Source organism: Saccoglossus kowalevskii, chromosome 10 (genome assembly GCF_978046115.1).
Source record: "Saccoglossus kowalevskii chromosome 10, keSacKowa6.1, whole genome shotgun sequence".
Classification (NCBI taxonomy): Eukaryota; Metazoa; Hemichordata; class Enteropneusta; family Harrimaniidae; genus Saccoglossus; species Saccoglossus kowalevskii.
The window spans coordinates 33,921,078-33,937,088 of record NC_140650.1 but is presented as its reverse complement, the minus strand read 5'-3'; the positions used below and the strand labels follow the sequence as shown (position 1 = coordinate 33,937,088).

The following is a 16,011-nucleotide window of genomic DNA, read 5'->3' as shown; positions in this document are numbered from 1 at the left end:
ATAGATGCCCAGACAAACCTGTCTAACTTAGACATTTTTAGACTTCTTTAGACATTGTTAGACGATATTATCGATAATATCGGAGAAAAACGAACTGTCCCAATAGTTGCCCAGACAGACCTGTCTAACTTAGACATTTTTAGACTTTTTTTAGACATTGTTAGACGATATTATCGATAATATCGGAGAAAAACGAACTGTCCCAATAGTTGCTCAGACAGACCTGTCTAACTTAGACATTTTTAGACTTTTTTAGACATTGTTAGACGATATTATCGATAATATCGGAGAAAAACGAACAGTTGCAATAGTTGCCTAGACAGACCTGTCTAACTTAGACATTTTTAGACGATAATATCGGATAACGTTAAAAAGTGCAATGTTGCGCCTTCGATTCAGTTCGACCAGAGCCGAACGGAACAGTGCCCTTGAATAATTAGTGACAGAAAACGATTTTAGTGTCGTCCTTGTGTTTTTTATTTACATGGCATGATGCTGTTGAGCTAGAAGAAAAAAGAGCCTGAGCATGGAGGTAGAAAACATAATGACTGGTATCACGATTTAGGTACTAGTATCTCGAATAAACAGGAAACACGGCAGCTAAAATGCGTTTAATACAGCCTATTCGCTCAAGTTATTGTCATGCAAAATTACCATTTTGTAACTATTCAACTCTAGTGATATCTAAACTACTAGGAAGAATCACAGATTCTCTCTATCTATCATAGAGGGACTATGGAAGAATCTAAACTTACCAGGAACACGTCACCGTACCTCGATCGGTTCTACGTTTTTTATCTTTAGTGTCTTAAAAAGTTTCCGTTCAGTCGTTCTTTCAAGTTTTTGTCGCATAATTTCGCACGCCATTTTTTTGTTTTCCGTTGAGCTATTAATCTATCGCAATAATTCGTTACTATATATTAGGACGCGTAGCTCTTATTCAAGCCGGACATTGCGTGAAATTATGAAAGATGTTGTCTTGAAATGAAAGGTTACTCGAAGAAGACGATTGAGGGCGTGATTTCGGCTCCGATAGTTGGGCCGTGATGCGTTTACACGATCGGAGCCATGTCGGGACTCAACCCTATCGGAGTTCAACCCCGATGGTTTAGTGGAGCCGAACGCGTTTACACGGTCATTTTTGCTGGCTCGAGCCGTTGGGCTCCGATAAAATGCTGTCGTGTGAACGTAGCAAATAATACACACCTGTTTTCATTATAAACACACCAAGCTTAATGTGGCAGTTTGTCATAATGTAAATAAATTTATCGGGATAATCCATTGAAGTAAAATTAGGATTATGCTTATGTAAGTCTGTAAAAAGTATCTGCCTCATTTTATTGTGCTGTGGGCAGTCCATAATGTAATGGTACTCATCCTCAACTGAGTTATTGTCACACCTTGTGCAGATTCTGTGTTCCAGTTTTGTTTTCGGTCAAATATACCTCCTTTCTCAATCATAAGCTGATGGTCACTAATTTTTAATTTACAAATATATTTTCTATATTTTGAATTATTTACATCCATCAAATACTTTTCCATTTTGAAGTTTGTTTTAAACTTCCTGTAGGTGTTAGTTTTATCGAGCTCCCCTGAATCAAATTTTTCTAAATTAATGTCACTCTTCCATTTTTGTGAGTAATCATTTCCTATTTTTTCCCATACTCCCTTCACACTTTCACTGATGTAATATTGATACCGTTAGTAGAACCATTGCCCCAGTGGCGGATCCAGCAAAATGTATTGGGGGGGGGGGGGGTGTCCAAGCTACGCTTAATATATACGGGCCGTAAATCGCAGAGAAGCTATGCGTAATCCAGATGATACGAATCGTCATGCGTTTGGGGGGCATGGCCCCCTGCCCCCCTCTGGATCCGCCACTGCATTGCCCGCAGTGATAACCAGAAGTTTTGGCCATGAAAGTAGCAAATGGTATTTAATAGCTCGCACGGATTGAATCCGTGGTAAATGACGGCCAAACAAGTTCCTAAACAATGTGTTGTCAACTTTCTTATGAACAGGGGCTTCCTGGTCGGGGATACGGGAACTTCTTCAACCAGATTCGGTCCAAGTGAATACACATTAATTCATTACAGCTTTAATCACACAAACAGTCAGCTGAGGCACGGTTTTAGTAACCGTGGCTGAGGTAACCCCTCGCTGTACAGTTCTCCTCGCTTCTCTTCTTACGAAAGGTTACAAACTCCCTATAATAAAAGTCAAGTCTCTAAGGTTGGGCAGAGTAAACATGCGGTTAGCCAATCGCTACAGTCGTTGACATGATCTCGTGATTACCAGGGAAGTGCCTTGCAAAGTTGCCACTACTAAATACATAACAATCTATTTATCAAATTCCTGAAATATGTGTTTATAATCTCTACCCTAAATATGCCAGTTGTTGATTCTAAACAATGGTCTAACGGCGTGTGATTAGAATCTGCGTACGTGAAGTCACTATCATAAAACATTCCTCCTCTGACAAAAGTGAAAAAGCTAAAATTGCAAACAATGATCTAAACTACAAAGAATACAAATGATTACATATACAATGTTTTATATAATGAGAGTAACGATAATACAGTGTTCACATAAATGTTTTATAACTCACTTATCTACTACGTCACGCTTATGATATAAGTAAAAGCAAAATTACAAAGTGATCACATGACAGTAAGCGTATACTAAGCGTAATTTACATAGCACGACTTCGCTTGTTGACGGTGGAAGTCAGAGGTTGTTACACAGTCCCTCCAGTTGAGGGGCTGTGGTTGCTAGTACTAGCTAGGCCTCCCCGCATGTCTTCACGACACTGTGTAGAACTGAACTTGTCCCACCAACAAGCGGTACTCCGCCTCATTATTCTCTCTGAAATCAGATATTAATTCGGCACGTAGTCTCTAGGCATAAATTTCCATTGTAGAAACTTTCGAACTTTATTTGGGCCGTCTCCTTCGTACACGACTTCAGGTCAAGCAAATTTTATTTCGTGTCCGAATCTTGTTTTTCGTATTTCGCAATTCGAAATGCCAGGAAAATTCCCTGTGCAATATCGTGTGGTAATTCAGTTGTTTTAATAATTCTATCGACCATGAACAAATGTTTGCGATTATATCAAGTACACGTAATAGAAATACTGTATTTCTAAAGATGCAATAAATAAATATTATTATATATAATACGTACGTGGGCGCGCCACTTCTATTTCAAAATGATTTTAAAACGTCACAAAAGTGCCTCTCAGATCAATATATTCAAATTTATATTGTTTACATTTTTGAATAGGTGAGGTAATGTGGACAAAAGTATGTATGCTTAAAATATTGCAAACCGTTGACTATCATACGGAACTCGTCTATACACTCTTAATAACATTGTTCCTGACCAGTGTCCCAATTTACTAATCGTGAGTTTATAATTTTACTCAAAAGTGGCAAAATCGATATACCTCTAAAGTTATTGACGTCATGTGAGCCTTGTTATCCTTACACCATTTACTGCTCAGTATATATTGCGATATTCATGATAGAAAAGTTGGCACAAATAATGAGATATAATATCAATTAACCTCTTAGTGTGGTCATAGACCCTCTTTTAGAGGGTCTTTGGTGTGGTCGAAAACACAACGCAACCAGCAGTATTTCAATATAACTCACTGTTTTGCAAACAAAATAGCAATATTGATAGTTGAAATGTTTGTAATTGTAATACCCATATTGCTGCTTTGTTGGCTGAACAGTGAGTAATATCGCAATACTGTTTATTAGGTTTCTTTTTTTGTGCACAGTAAAAAAAAACTGCGGATCAAGACTATCAGGTGCGTATAACTGATTAGTCTGGAAATTTAGGGAGAGTAATTTGTATATTTTATTAGTAATGGGGGTAGCTAAAAACTGATTTTTCTAGAAACCACCGGTCGGATTGTAGTTAACATGTGGATATTTTAAGAACTAATTTTAGGAATGTTTTCGGGACCTATAATTTTCTGGATCAAAATTGTGATATCACATTTCAATAATATAATATCCAAAATGAATCAATTCCACATGTTTTCACACAATCTAATTTATACTGTCCACCCTTCTCCTTCATATTTGTTACTCAACAAATTGAATACTATTTCTAGCCAAAGATTTATCAGGGATTTTCGAATTGGGCATGAACAAACATTTTACATTAATAGTTCATACATTCCATTATTGCAAAAATATGTTTCCCTTTCATCCAGAACGTAAACTGTACTACTGAGATTCCCACTTCGCTTGAAATGAAATTTAGGGAAAAGAAAAAAAACTAGTGCGCCCAACGTGGGGCTCGAACCCACGACCCTGGGATTAAGAGTCCCATGCTCTACCGACTGAGCTAGCCGGGCAGTTGATAAAGCCGTTCCACCTATTAATCAAGGACTGAACCAAGCATCTTACGAACAAAGATTTTATTATTTATTTTTTTAAACAACATTTTTTATCGTCAATTTAAGGTTATATATATTGATTTATCGTAGACTTGCCAAATCATTTGATGTTGTCAAGGCACGATATATTGCCGCGTTATTTCATAACACGGTTAAGGGTCAGCACGCATGCTCGGTCGTGTCAACAAAGATGGCTGAGTAGACTTCGTCTGGCATGTTCCTACAATGGATATTCTGGACGTCTGAGTGCTTATGAACGAATAAAAGCTGAACCAACAGAATGGCTTCAACATCTTCTGGTCAAGATTCGGTTGTAGTCGACGGACTCGTGAACTACATCAAATCGGCTGGACTATTTGATCAGTTTCGACGAGACTGTCTTGCCGATGTTGACACAAAGGTAAATAAAGGAATATTCAACATAGATGTTTTGATGTATTCAAAATCGGTACATTTGTCTAAGGGTTCAAACATTTGATATCAATTGGAGTGGGGTGGGTGGAAGGATGTCATCGGTGCATTTTTGCGCTGCCTTATCTGCACATTTATATGTTTTTGAATGTGCAAATACCGTTTCCCTGCAACACCTTGCAAGCAATTTTTTTCATTCAGTTTCTAGCTTGTGTTTTTTTTTTCAACCAAATCTTCCAGACACCCCTCACGGTTTCAAATGGTAGACCTTAATACGTTGTTAGAAGCAACTATCACCTTTCTACAGGGGGTAACGTTATTACTATTTAATGAGTAATTGCACTTATATAATAATAATTTATTAGCCTTTGAAACGGCGTAAAAAGTAACATACAAGTCAACAACAAGAAAATGAAATAAAAACTATAAAAGCATTCAAACATGTCAATCATTCAGTTTCTTGTTTCTGAATTTCCATAGACGAATGAGAAAGATTTCTTTTGATGTATTATTTCCCAAATCCCTATTGATTGCCCATAAAGCATCACTGAAGAGAAAATTAAATTTCAAAATTAAATTTGAAATTAATTCCACCTGAAAAAAATATATCCACTATTGTATTGGTTAGTGATGAAAGATAGAACCAACTAAACCGTGACACTGCTAGGATTAAATTTAAGGATTAAAATTAATAAAACTAAATCTTAAAACTGCTAGGATTAACTTTGAGGATTAAAGCTGATGCAAAAATCTATATAACAAGAATTCAATGAAAAACTGCATGAGAAGGTTTTTAATTACATTGTATAGTCTATTCCTGAAGGTACTGTAAAACATTTGAATAGCTACATTCAATTTTAGCGAATTTGACTCCATGATTGAATTAACTGAATCTTATTTTAGCTAAAGTGCCAAATCTCATTGTGAGAATATACTTTATTTTAAATTAGTGACATCTTGAATTAGAGAAATTACAGATTAGCTAAATTAGCTAAAATAACATGCTAGCTAAAAAGACATGTTTTACAGTAATTATTTTCATTGAGAGTAAACATAGATGGATTTTGAAGTTTGATATCAATATGTTGCTATATGGATTTTAAGAGAATTAATGTAACCATTATACTTCATTATACTAATATTCATTCAAAATGTATAAATTATTCATTTTTACAGCCCGCATACCAGAATTTGCGACAAAGAGTTGAAGGATATGTTTCTAATTTTCTGTCTCAACATACATGGTCTCCAAATCTCAACAAAAATCAACTTCGAGATAGTCTCAGAAGACAAATCAACCAGTAAGTATTGGTACTATTAATCAGGACTACGTACATTAATTGATTAGAAAGTGCTACCTATAGTTTTATGACTGCAATTCTGTGATATGTATTACAGATCAGAAATGCTATCAACGGGAGTCGAAAGAATTGTAGAGCAGGTTGTTGAGCCGCAGATACAGCACGTCTTTAGACCACAAATTGAGAAGGCTTTCAATGAATATGTTGAAAAGAAGAAAGGAGATGCTGAGAGTCGCAAAGATGAGGAACTTCCAAACAAAACTGAGGAGATTAGTGTACCCATGGTAACCAGTGAGAAAGTTGAAAGTACATGCAAATCAGAGTTATCAGCATTACCAACATCAACAGGTAGCTGTTTACTAGTCATGTTTTGTTAATAACAAATATCATGCTTTGTAAAATACCTTATGACACTGTCACTTTATGTGTGTAATAGTTTTCATTGTTAAGGCCAAGAAAAAAAATTCTGTTTCTCATTTTCACAGCCCAGCCAAAAAAATGTGCGTCTTGAACACTTTTGTTAGGTAAATTACAAAATTACAAGTGTCAATTTCTGACCAGTGGCAACTAGCCTGACATGTAGGCATGAGGGGCACCCTCGCCGGCCGAATAGTGTATGTCTCGTTGGCAAGTTCAATACTGCAAATTCGCAAAGTTAATGCCTTCGTGCAATGAGTTTCAATGGATATTCATTTTAGTGGTCATGGAGGGTGCAACTCACGCGACCTTGTCAGGCTACAAAAGACTGTGTCTTTCCTGTGCAGACACTCACTTGTAACCAGGGAGATAAAGCCGTGTTTGCATTGTCGGCAAAAATCACAGACTGTTTTCAACAAGATGATAAACATTGGGCCAGAAACTTAACACACATTATGTCAACACTGTTGTGAATGGTTACTCTTTGATGACTGTCACTTTCTGACGTTTGGTACCGACGGAAGTGAAAAACTACATCATTCTGTCAGGCGTGTCTTGGGTTTGGAGCACTGCAGATGGTACAACTCATGCGACTTGTCAGGCTGAAACGGCAACAAGTTGAGGGTAAATCCACATTGAAAATGCATACAGGAAACAGATTTTTTTTTTCGGCCTAAATCCCATGTTAAACTGCTTTTTTTTATTTTCAAACTTCTTGCATGATTTTTATTAGTGAGTGAATGTTTTATTATGTTATGTAATCATTTTAATTTCTTCTGAGGAGTTTCAACATTTTTAATAAATTGAAATTGATCTAGAAAAAAACAGACCTGTCAACATGAAACCAATCTTGCGAATGATTTAAAACTTGGATTCATTGTTGTGTTGTGATTATAACTAATTATTAAAATGAAATTTGCTGTGTCGTTCATTAGAGCATCCAGGGGTCACACTGAAAATTTCCTGTACGTGCATTGTGATACATGTATAATAGTACGTGCATTGTGATACATGTATAATAGTACGTGCATTGTGATACATGTATAATAGTACGTGCATTGTGATACATGTATAATAGTACGTGCATTGTGATACATGTATAATAGTACGTGCATTGTGATACATGTATAATAGTACGTGCATTGTGATACATGTATAATAGTACGTGCATTGTGATACATGTATAATAGTATGTGCATTGTGATACATGTATAATAGTACGTGCATTGTGATACATGTATAATAGTACGTGCATTGTGATACATGTATAATAGTACGTGCATTGTGATACATGTATAATAGTACGTGCATTGTGATACATGTATAATAGTACGTGCATTGTGATACATGTATAATAGTACGTGCATTGTGATACATGTATAATAGTACGTGCATTGTGATACATGTATAATAGTACGTGCATTGTGATACATGTATAATAGTACGTGCATTGTGATACATGTATAATAGTACGTGCATTGTGATACATGTATAATAGTACGTGCATTGTGATACATGTATAATAGTACGTGCATTGTGATACATGTATAATAGTACGTGCATTGTGATACATGTATAATAGTACGTGCATTGTGATACATGTATAATAGTACGTGCATTGTGATACATGTATAATAGTACGTGCATTGTGATACATGTATAATAGTACGTGCATTGTGATACATGTATAATAGTACGTGCATTGTGATACATGTATAATAGTACGTGCATTGTGATACATGTATAATAGTACGTGCATTGTGATACATGTATAATAGTACGTGCATTGTGATACATGTATAATAGTACGTGCATTGTGATACATGTATAATAGTACGTGCATTGTGATACATGTATAATAGTACGTGCATTGTGATACATGTATAATAGTACGTGCATTGTGATACATGTATAATAGTACGTGCATTGTGATACATGTATAATAGTACGTGCATTGTGATACATGTATAATAGTACGTGCATTGTGATACATGTATAATAGTACGTGCATTGTGATACATGTATAATAGTACGTGCATTGTGATACATGTATAATAGTACGTGCATTGTGATACATGTATAATAGTACGTGCATTGTGATACATGTATAATAGTACGTGCATTGTGATACATGTATAATAGTACGTGCATTGTGATACATGTATAATAGTACGTGCATTGTGATACATGTATAATAGTACGTGCATTGTGATACATGTATAATAGTACGTGCATTGTGATACATGTATAATAGTACGTGCATTGTGATACATGTATAATAGTACGTGCATTGTGATACATGTATAATAGTACGTGCATTGTGATACATGTATAATAGTATGTGCATTGTGATACATGTATAATAGTACGTGCATTGTGATACATGTATAATAGTACGTGCATTGTGATACATGTATAATAGTACGTGCATTGTGATACATGTATAATAGTACGTGCATTGTGATACATGTATAATAGTACGTGCATTGTGATACATGTATAATAGTACGTGCATTGTGATACATGTATAATAGTACGTGCATTGTGATACATGTATAATAGTACGTGCATTGTGATACATGTATAATAGTACGTGCATTGTGATACATGTATAATAGTACGTGCATTGTGATACATGTATAATAGTACGTGCATTGTGATACATGTATAATAGTATGTGTTTTTGATTCTGTTTTGTAGGAACTAAGTCAGCTATCAAAAGTCTATCAGATAAGACACCTGCTGATAGTAACACGTCTCAAACACCTCCCAGTAAATCTGTTAAGCAAGTGGGGGAACTCAGTAAACCTTTGAAGCAAGTGGGAGAACTCAGTAAACCTGCCAAGCAAGTAGGAGAACTTGGTAAAACAGTTAAACAATCGGGAGAACTAGGTAAATCGCCGAAACAACTGGGAGAACCAGGTAAACCAGTTAAGCAAGCCGGAGAACTAGGTAAATTGCCTAAACAACTGGGAGAACCAGGTAAACCAGTTAAGCAAGCGGGAGAACTCAGTAAATCAGTTAAGCAAGTGGGAGATCTTGGTAAAACAGTTAAACAAGCGGGAGAACTAGGTAAATCACCTAAGCAACTGGGAGAGCTTGGTAAATCACCTAAACAACTAGGGGAACCAGGTAAACCAATTAAAAATGTTGGGGATGCTAGTAAACCAGTTAAACAATTAGGAGATCAGAAAAAGACAGCTGCAGAAACAACAAAACTTACAGAAACAAAGGCAAGGCTGAAACAAGGCGTTACCAAAGCTAGCAAAAAAAATTTGGGAAAAGATGTAGAAAAATCCAAACTTAAACCTGGGGTTGTAAAACTTGGTGAGTCTAGAAGAACAGAGCATGTTCCAGGCAAGACAACACATGTAGCTTCAAAGACCGAGGTGCATTCTAAAGATTTTAAGTCTGAAAAGCTAAAACCTGATGCTGCTGATAAACTAACTGGACAAAAATCTGACAGGTCTGGAAAAGTTACCCCAAAAAGTGATAAAAAGGTTATCACAGGCGAAAAAATTAAAACTGATACCAAATCTGGAGAGAAGGAGAAACATAAATTAGATCCAATCAAGTCGAGGGAAACTTTGGACAAATCAAAAGGAAAGGAAAAATTAGTGAAATCCAAAACAGATGCCAAAATTAGTAAAGAAGAAAAGGTAAAACCACTGAAGTGTGATACTGATAAAAAGATGAGTGATGACTTGAAAGCGAGGCTGACTACTGAAGGGAAATCTAGACAAGAAACAAGTTCAAAAGACAAAACAAAAGACACTGATGTAAAAGACAAAAAAAATGTATTGAGTAAAGATAAAGTGAAAATGAAAGATTCATCTGTGAAACTGAAGACTGATAGTAAAAAGGGATTAATTTCAAAGCATTCTGATCATGTAGACTCCAGTAAAAAAGATGGTGGTGTAAATGAGAACAAAAAGGACAAAAAAGTGGAAGAGAGTGCTTTGAGTAAGGTTAAGTCCAGTAAAGAGCCAGCAAGAGAAGTGAAGAAAAATAGAGAACTGAAAGGAGAAATGAAGAGACCTCTGACAGTAACAGAAAGGGATGATAATAAATGTCCTGATGAGTCCCGGATGGAGAGTGTTCCAAAGCTTGAGACAACAAAACCAAAACCAAAACAATCTGAAATCGAAGAAGATTCAAACTGTGGAAGTGTGTTAGATAGTGAGGAGACAAATAAGGTGTCAGTTGCCATGGATTCAACAGAGGTTAAACAAGAAAAAGATGAGGATTTGGATGCTATGTCTGACATTGATGATAAGTTATCTGATGTGACGGTTAGTTCTGTACATACCAGTGACTTGTCATCTTTTGATGATGAACTTAGCTCAGTGTCCTCGTCAAGTAGCGAAGAATTGGAATCAGAAGAACAAGGTTAGTTATTCAAATTTGAATCAATATGCTTTAGACATATTATTATTTCCATGTATAAATATGTTAGGAGCGTAGACAAATTCTGTCAATAATAGACAATTTTTTGAAGTAAAATAAATACTCAGTTATTGTAATCTTACAAAATCTCGTGCAATTTCAATGACAAAATCTTGGCACTTTTCATTGCATAATAAATACTGTCATTTGATGTATCAGAAGCGTATCTGTAATTTATGCTGGATCAATAAATGTTATTCATATTAAGATACATCTTAATTATTTAATATAAGTGCATGCACCAAGAATAAAAATATGATGTGAAATTCGTGAAATAGGGGACTTCTTACAAATGTCTAAGTAATAGAATGACTCTAGAAATAGATAAGATTTTACCAATTATGAGGTCAATTTCCTTTTTCAGACACTGATTTGTCAGCAAGTACTGGGAAGTCACCAATAAGTAACACAAGTGGTGAGTCGGACAGCAGCAAGAAAAGATCATCTACTAAAGCTTTGACTTTGAATCGTTTCTATAGCGACAGTGAAGATGATGAGAGTAGAGAAGAGAGAAGGAAAAAAGCTGTAAGTTTTAACACAGATATTTAAATTTTTTCAGTTGACATTTTTATTTCAACATTTTTCTTCTTTTTGTACATCAGGTTTGATGAATATTGTATTTGCTCCAGTGCATGGATTATGTAAATAGCTGAGGTGTGGCTTTGGTAGAATATTTTTATTATCCAGTAAACAATAAATGCAATTTTTAGCTTATGCTCATTTCTAATAGAGTAAATACATTATTTTATGTTTTGTTGAAAAATTGCATTACGAAATTTTGTCCGATAAATGTAAAATGCACCATGACTTTCAAATTTGATAATTTCAGCAACATGTATTGATTTTCAAAATTTTGGTTGATTAATTGATTGCTTGTGTGGATCACCCACAACCAAGTATCTACTTAACCCTGTATTTTGTACCAAAACATGGAGCATTTTCAATCATCAGACCACTAGTTATGTTCAATGATTAACTCAACTTGTCAATGGCAAAAAAATATTTGTTTTCTGAAATTTTACTTTTCAATCAGTAATTGAAAATAATAACCAGATTAATAACACCAAGTAAATATAAAGCAATTCCCACCATATTTTTCTTTTATGAATTTTTTTATCAAAAAAATAGTTTTCTCTATTTCCTGCTAATAGGAATATTTTTGTAACTACTTGTGTATATAACAGGCTAAGGAGAAGGAAGACCGTTTGTTGCGAAGGCACCAGATGAAAGAAGAAATGACTGAGAGATGGAAACAATACGAAGAAGAGAAAAGGACAAAACGGGAAGAGCGTAAGAAAGCAAAACAACTTGCTAAAGAAAATGAAGGTTGGTGGTGGGTTGTTGTAGCCAGTCTGTTGCCAAGATGTCACCAGGAGGATTGTCAGATGACATTTTTAGTGTTGTACTCACAGCAACTATACTGGAGTATAGTATTAGAATATAATGCATGGATTATGTTCTTTGTGATTTGATCCAAACTGATATCCATTTTGTTGAGTGTAGTATTAATTTTTCCAGGTATTTTACTATTTTGATACTTAGTTATTAATTCACAGATTTACTCATTGCCAGTGAAACAGTTCTATTGTAATTTTTACTTGTTCACATGGATTTCACTTATTAGTGAAAAGCCTTATGAATAAATAAGGAGTTTTTAGTAGCTGTGTGCATTTCACAAACATGAATTTTTAAATGTAAATTCAAAGCAAGAATATTGCAAAGGTGTCTCCTTTAAATTAATAGTGTTGTAGCCTCCCCTTAAAGCTTTTGTTTCTGGTGTCATGGCTGATCGTAAATGCTGTTTGTACATTGTTTCTTCCCAAACTTTCAGTGTGCATTTTGCTAGTTGTTAATTTGTTAAATTTATCCCAAATTGGCATAACTTCCAATAAAATATAAAGGTGTATTTTGTAAAAAGTGACAAAAGATGAAATTCACTTTCAAACTAAGAGTTAAGAAACATTTACTGCTTACAACATGTTCTTGGCTGTCATGGATCAAATGTCAAAGTGGAATTATGTATAATGAGTATGCATGCTAAACTGTTGCCATAGAAACATAAGTTCTTAATTTTTGGATTAAGCTGGTGTGCTTCTTGTAACGCACGATAAATGCATAGTACCATATAATTCAAGCTGTTTGTGTAAAACAACCCTAATTATATATTATCACTCTATTGTATCTTTTTTTATTTTCAGAAGCAAAGAGGAGAAAGAAACTCAAGAAAGAAGAAAAGGTTCAGGCAAAAAGAGAACAGAAAGTTCTTGAAAAGAAGATGGCCCTACGAAGACAGCGAACACTGAATAAGAAGTATTTGTCATCAGAATTTACCTCTTTGTTTTCACAGAAAGTGAGATCAGGTCAGTTTGGTGGAGAGGAGGAGGAGGAGGAGGAGGATGATGAAGAAGATATTGACGACGACGATGATGAAGATGAGGAAATAGAAGAAGGGGAGGAAGTGGACTTCAAGTCAAAGGATGATGGAATGAAAGAAGTGGAAGACAACAAAACCGACAAGACTGATGGGACAAAGGGAAATGATGATTCTGATAAAACAGGTTCTGACATAAAGCCAGAGAAAGGTAAACCAGGAAGAAAAAAGAAGATTATTGATGCAGATGACAAGCTCCCAGATTCATTCTTTACATCATCAATCCCAGATGTGGGTCCTTCTTATGAGCAGACTTTTATTGCGAAAGCCCTTGAGTTAAGTGCATACAGCAGTGGTCTTCGTAGATCAGTAAGGAGATCATCCACTCTGTCATCTGGAGTTTCAGGTAGCCCATCCAGTGAAAGTCAGGAAGCTGTGGCATTCCCACCAGAAAAATGTGGCAGCACATCATCTTCTACTGAGATGTCAGCTGTTAAAGATGTTACTGATGGCAGATCAGTAGGGATTCCATTGGCAGGTCATGTGCAAGAGGATTTGAAAGAACGAGAATCTCCAGTAACCCAGTTGAAAGAAGAGGACTTTGAATCACCAGCTACACCAACCCAAGATGAACCTTCCTTTTTTGAGGACCTGGAGGAAGCTAAGTCAACTACTTCAGGAGAGACTATTCCTATCTTCAGCCTTCCCCCTGTAGGGCCTGATCTTCCATCCATAAAGGTCCAGCCACCTTCCACTGATGTTGATACTTCAACTGATGTCAAAAAGGAACAGGATTGTGAAGCTTTGGGAGTAAATCTTCGTAGTCTTCGTAAAGCTGAACCTCCTGATAATACTGAAAAGAGTGTGTCCACGCGACGGAGAGATGAACCAAGAACACGGCCTGCAAAAAGTGAGCGGAAGGAACATTCTGCTACTTCTGAGAGATCACATGATACACGTCAGCACTCTGAACATTATCTTTCAACAAGCAAAGTAGGCCAGAACCCTGATGACAGATCATCTGCAAGACCTAGTTATGGCATTCGTCCAAGGCGCCAATCGAGTCGAGAACACTACAAACCGATGTCAGATCAATTTGATTATTATAGTGGGAAGAAAGCACATGCTAAAGATGACTATCCTAGAAGAAGACAGCCATCACATACAAGAAATTCTCCTCCAAGAGAAAGCAGATCAAGAAAAAGAATGGCATCACCTTCATCACAAGAACACAGACCATCTAAATACAGAGGCTATTCTTCCAGAAGATAACATTGTTGTCATTGCATGCTAAACAGACAATATAAATACAGAGGCTGCTCTTCCAGAAGATAACATTGTTGTCATTGTATGCTAAACAGACCATCTAAGTACAGAGGCTGCTCTTCCAGAAGTTAATTTTGTTGTCATTGTATGCTAAACAGAACATGTAAATACTGAAGATAACTTTTTTGTCATTGCCTGGGACACACAAAATCTAAAGGCATCTTCCAGAAGATAACTTTCCTACTAATAAAAACTGTGTCCTTTGTGTCTCTCACTGCTTCCTTATCACATGTGCTCAGATGAAAACATCCAGTTAAAATGATTTTTAGTTGCCTGTTCAGCTGAAAGTTCTGGGCTCTGTTTGTGCATCTTAACTGATTTTTCTATAATCATGAAAATAATTTAATAGTTGCTCTTGCATTGTATTTTTACTGAGCTTTTTTTGTGAAGTGCTACAGTTTGCCCATATCGTTTTCCAATGTTTCATCATTAGATGAACATATTTTATATTTTAAGATCCATACAATATACATTTAATTTTATTCACTGCCAATTTGTGATGTCATTAAAGTATATGTATACTGTACATTGTTGTATATGAGTGTTTGTTTACCTTGCATCAATGTGTGGTGCAGTGGTTAGTGTGTTCACCTTGCAACAATGTGTGGTGCAGTGGTTAGTGTGTTCACCTTGCAACAATGTGTGGTACAGTGGTTAGTGTGTTCACCTTGCATCAATGTGTGGTACAGTGGTTAGTGTGTTCACCTTGCATCAATGTGTGGTACAGTGGTTAGTGTGTTCACCTTGCATCAATGTGTGGTGCAGTGGTTAGTGTGTTCACCTTGCAACAATGTGTGGTACAGTGGTTAGTGTGTTCACCTTGCATCAATGTGTGGTGCAGTGGTTAGTGTGTTCACCTTGCAACAATGTGTGGTACAGTGGTTAGTGTGTTCACCTTGCATCAATGTGTGGTGCAGTGGTTAGTGTGTTCACCTTGCAACAATGTGTGGTACAGTAGATAGTGTGTTCACCTTGCATCAATGTGTGGTGCAGTGGTTAGTGTGTTCACCTTGCATCAATGTGTGGTACAGTGGAGAGTGTGTTTACATTGCATCAATGTGTGGTGCAGTGGTTAGTGTGTTCACCTTGCAACAATGTATAGTACAGTGGTTAGTGTGTTTACATTGCATCAATGTGTGGTACAGTGGTTAGTGTGTTCACCTTGCATCAATGTGTGGTACAGTGGTTAGTGTGTTTACATTGCATCAATGTGTAGTACAGTAGATAGTGTGTTCACCTTGCATCAATGTGTGGTACAGTGGTTGGTGTGTTCACCTTGCATCAATGTGTAGTACAGTGGTTGGTGTGTTCACCTTGCATCAATGTGT

At 36.1% G+C, this 16,011-nt stretch overlaps 1 protein-coding gene and 1 non-coding gene across 3 annotated transcripts; one reads left to right on the top strand and one right to left on the bottom strand.

Annotated features, from left to right (window-relative positions):
- Window positions 1–4,296: 4,296 nt before the first annotated feature.
- TRNAK-CUU (transfer RNA lysine (anticodon CUU)) lies at window positions 4,297–4,369 on the bottom strand. The gene has a single exon. It is a non-coding gene; the product is annotated as a tRNA-Lys (tRNA).
- A 220-nt stretch (window positions 4,370–4,589) lies between these two features.
- LOC102804139 (uncharacterized) lies at window positions 4,590–15,209 on the top strand. 2 transcript variants are annotated; one of them, XM_085504538.1, is made up of 7 exons: window positions 4,590–4,811; window positions 5,999–6,123; window positions 6,221–6,471; window positions 9,241–10,929; window positions 11,351–11,511; window positions 12,171–12,276; window positions 13,185–15,209. In XM_085504538.1, the coding sequence occupies exons 1-7, from the start codon at window positions 4,692–4,694 to the stop codon at window positions 14,627–14,629; spliced, it is 3,897 nt and encodes a 1,298-aa protein (XP_085360664.1). In that variant the 5' UTR covers window positions 4,590–4,691; the 3' UTR covers window positions 14,630–15,209. The 2 variants fall into 2 exon arrangements, with proteins under 2 accessions (XP_085360664.1, XP_085360663.1); XM_085504537.1 differs by having other exon boundaries at window positions 12,171–12,312.
- Window positions 15,210–16,011: the final 802 nt, after the last annotated feature.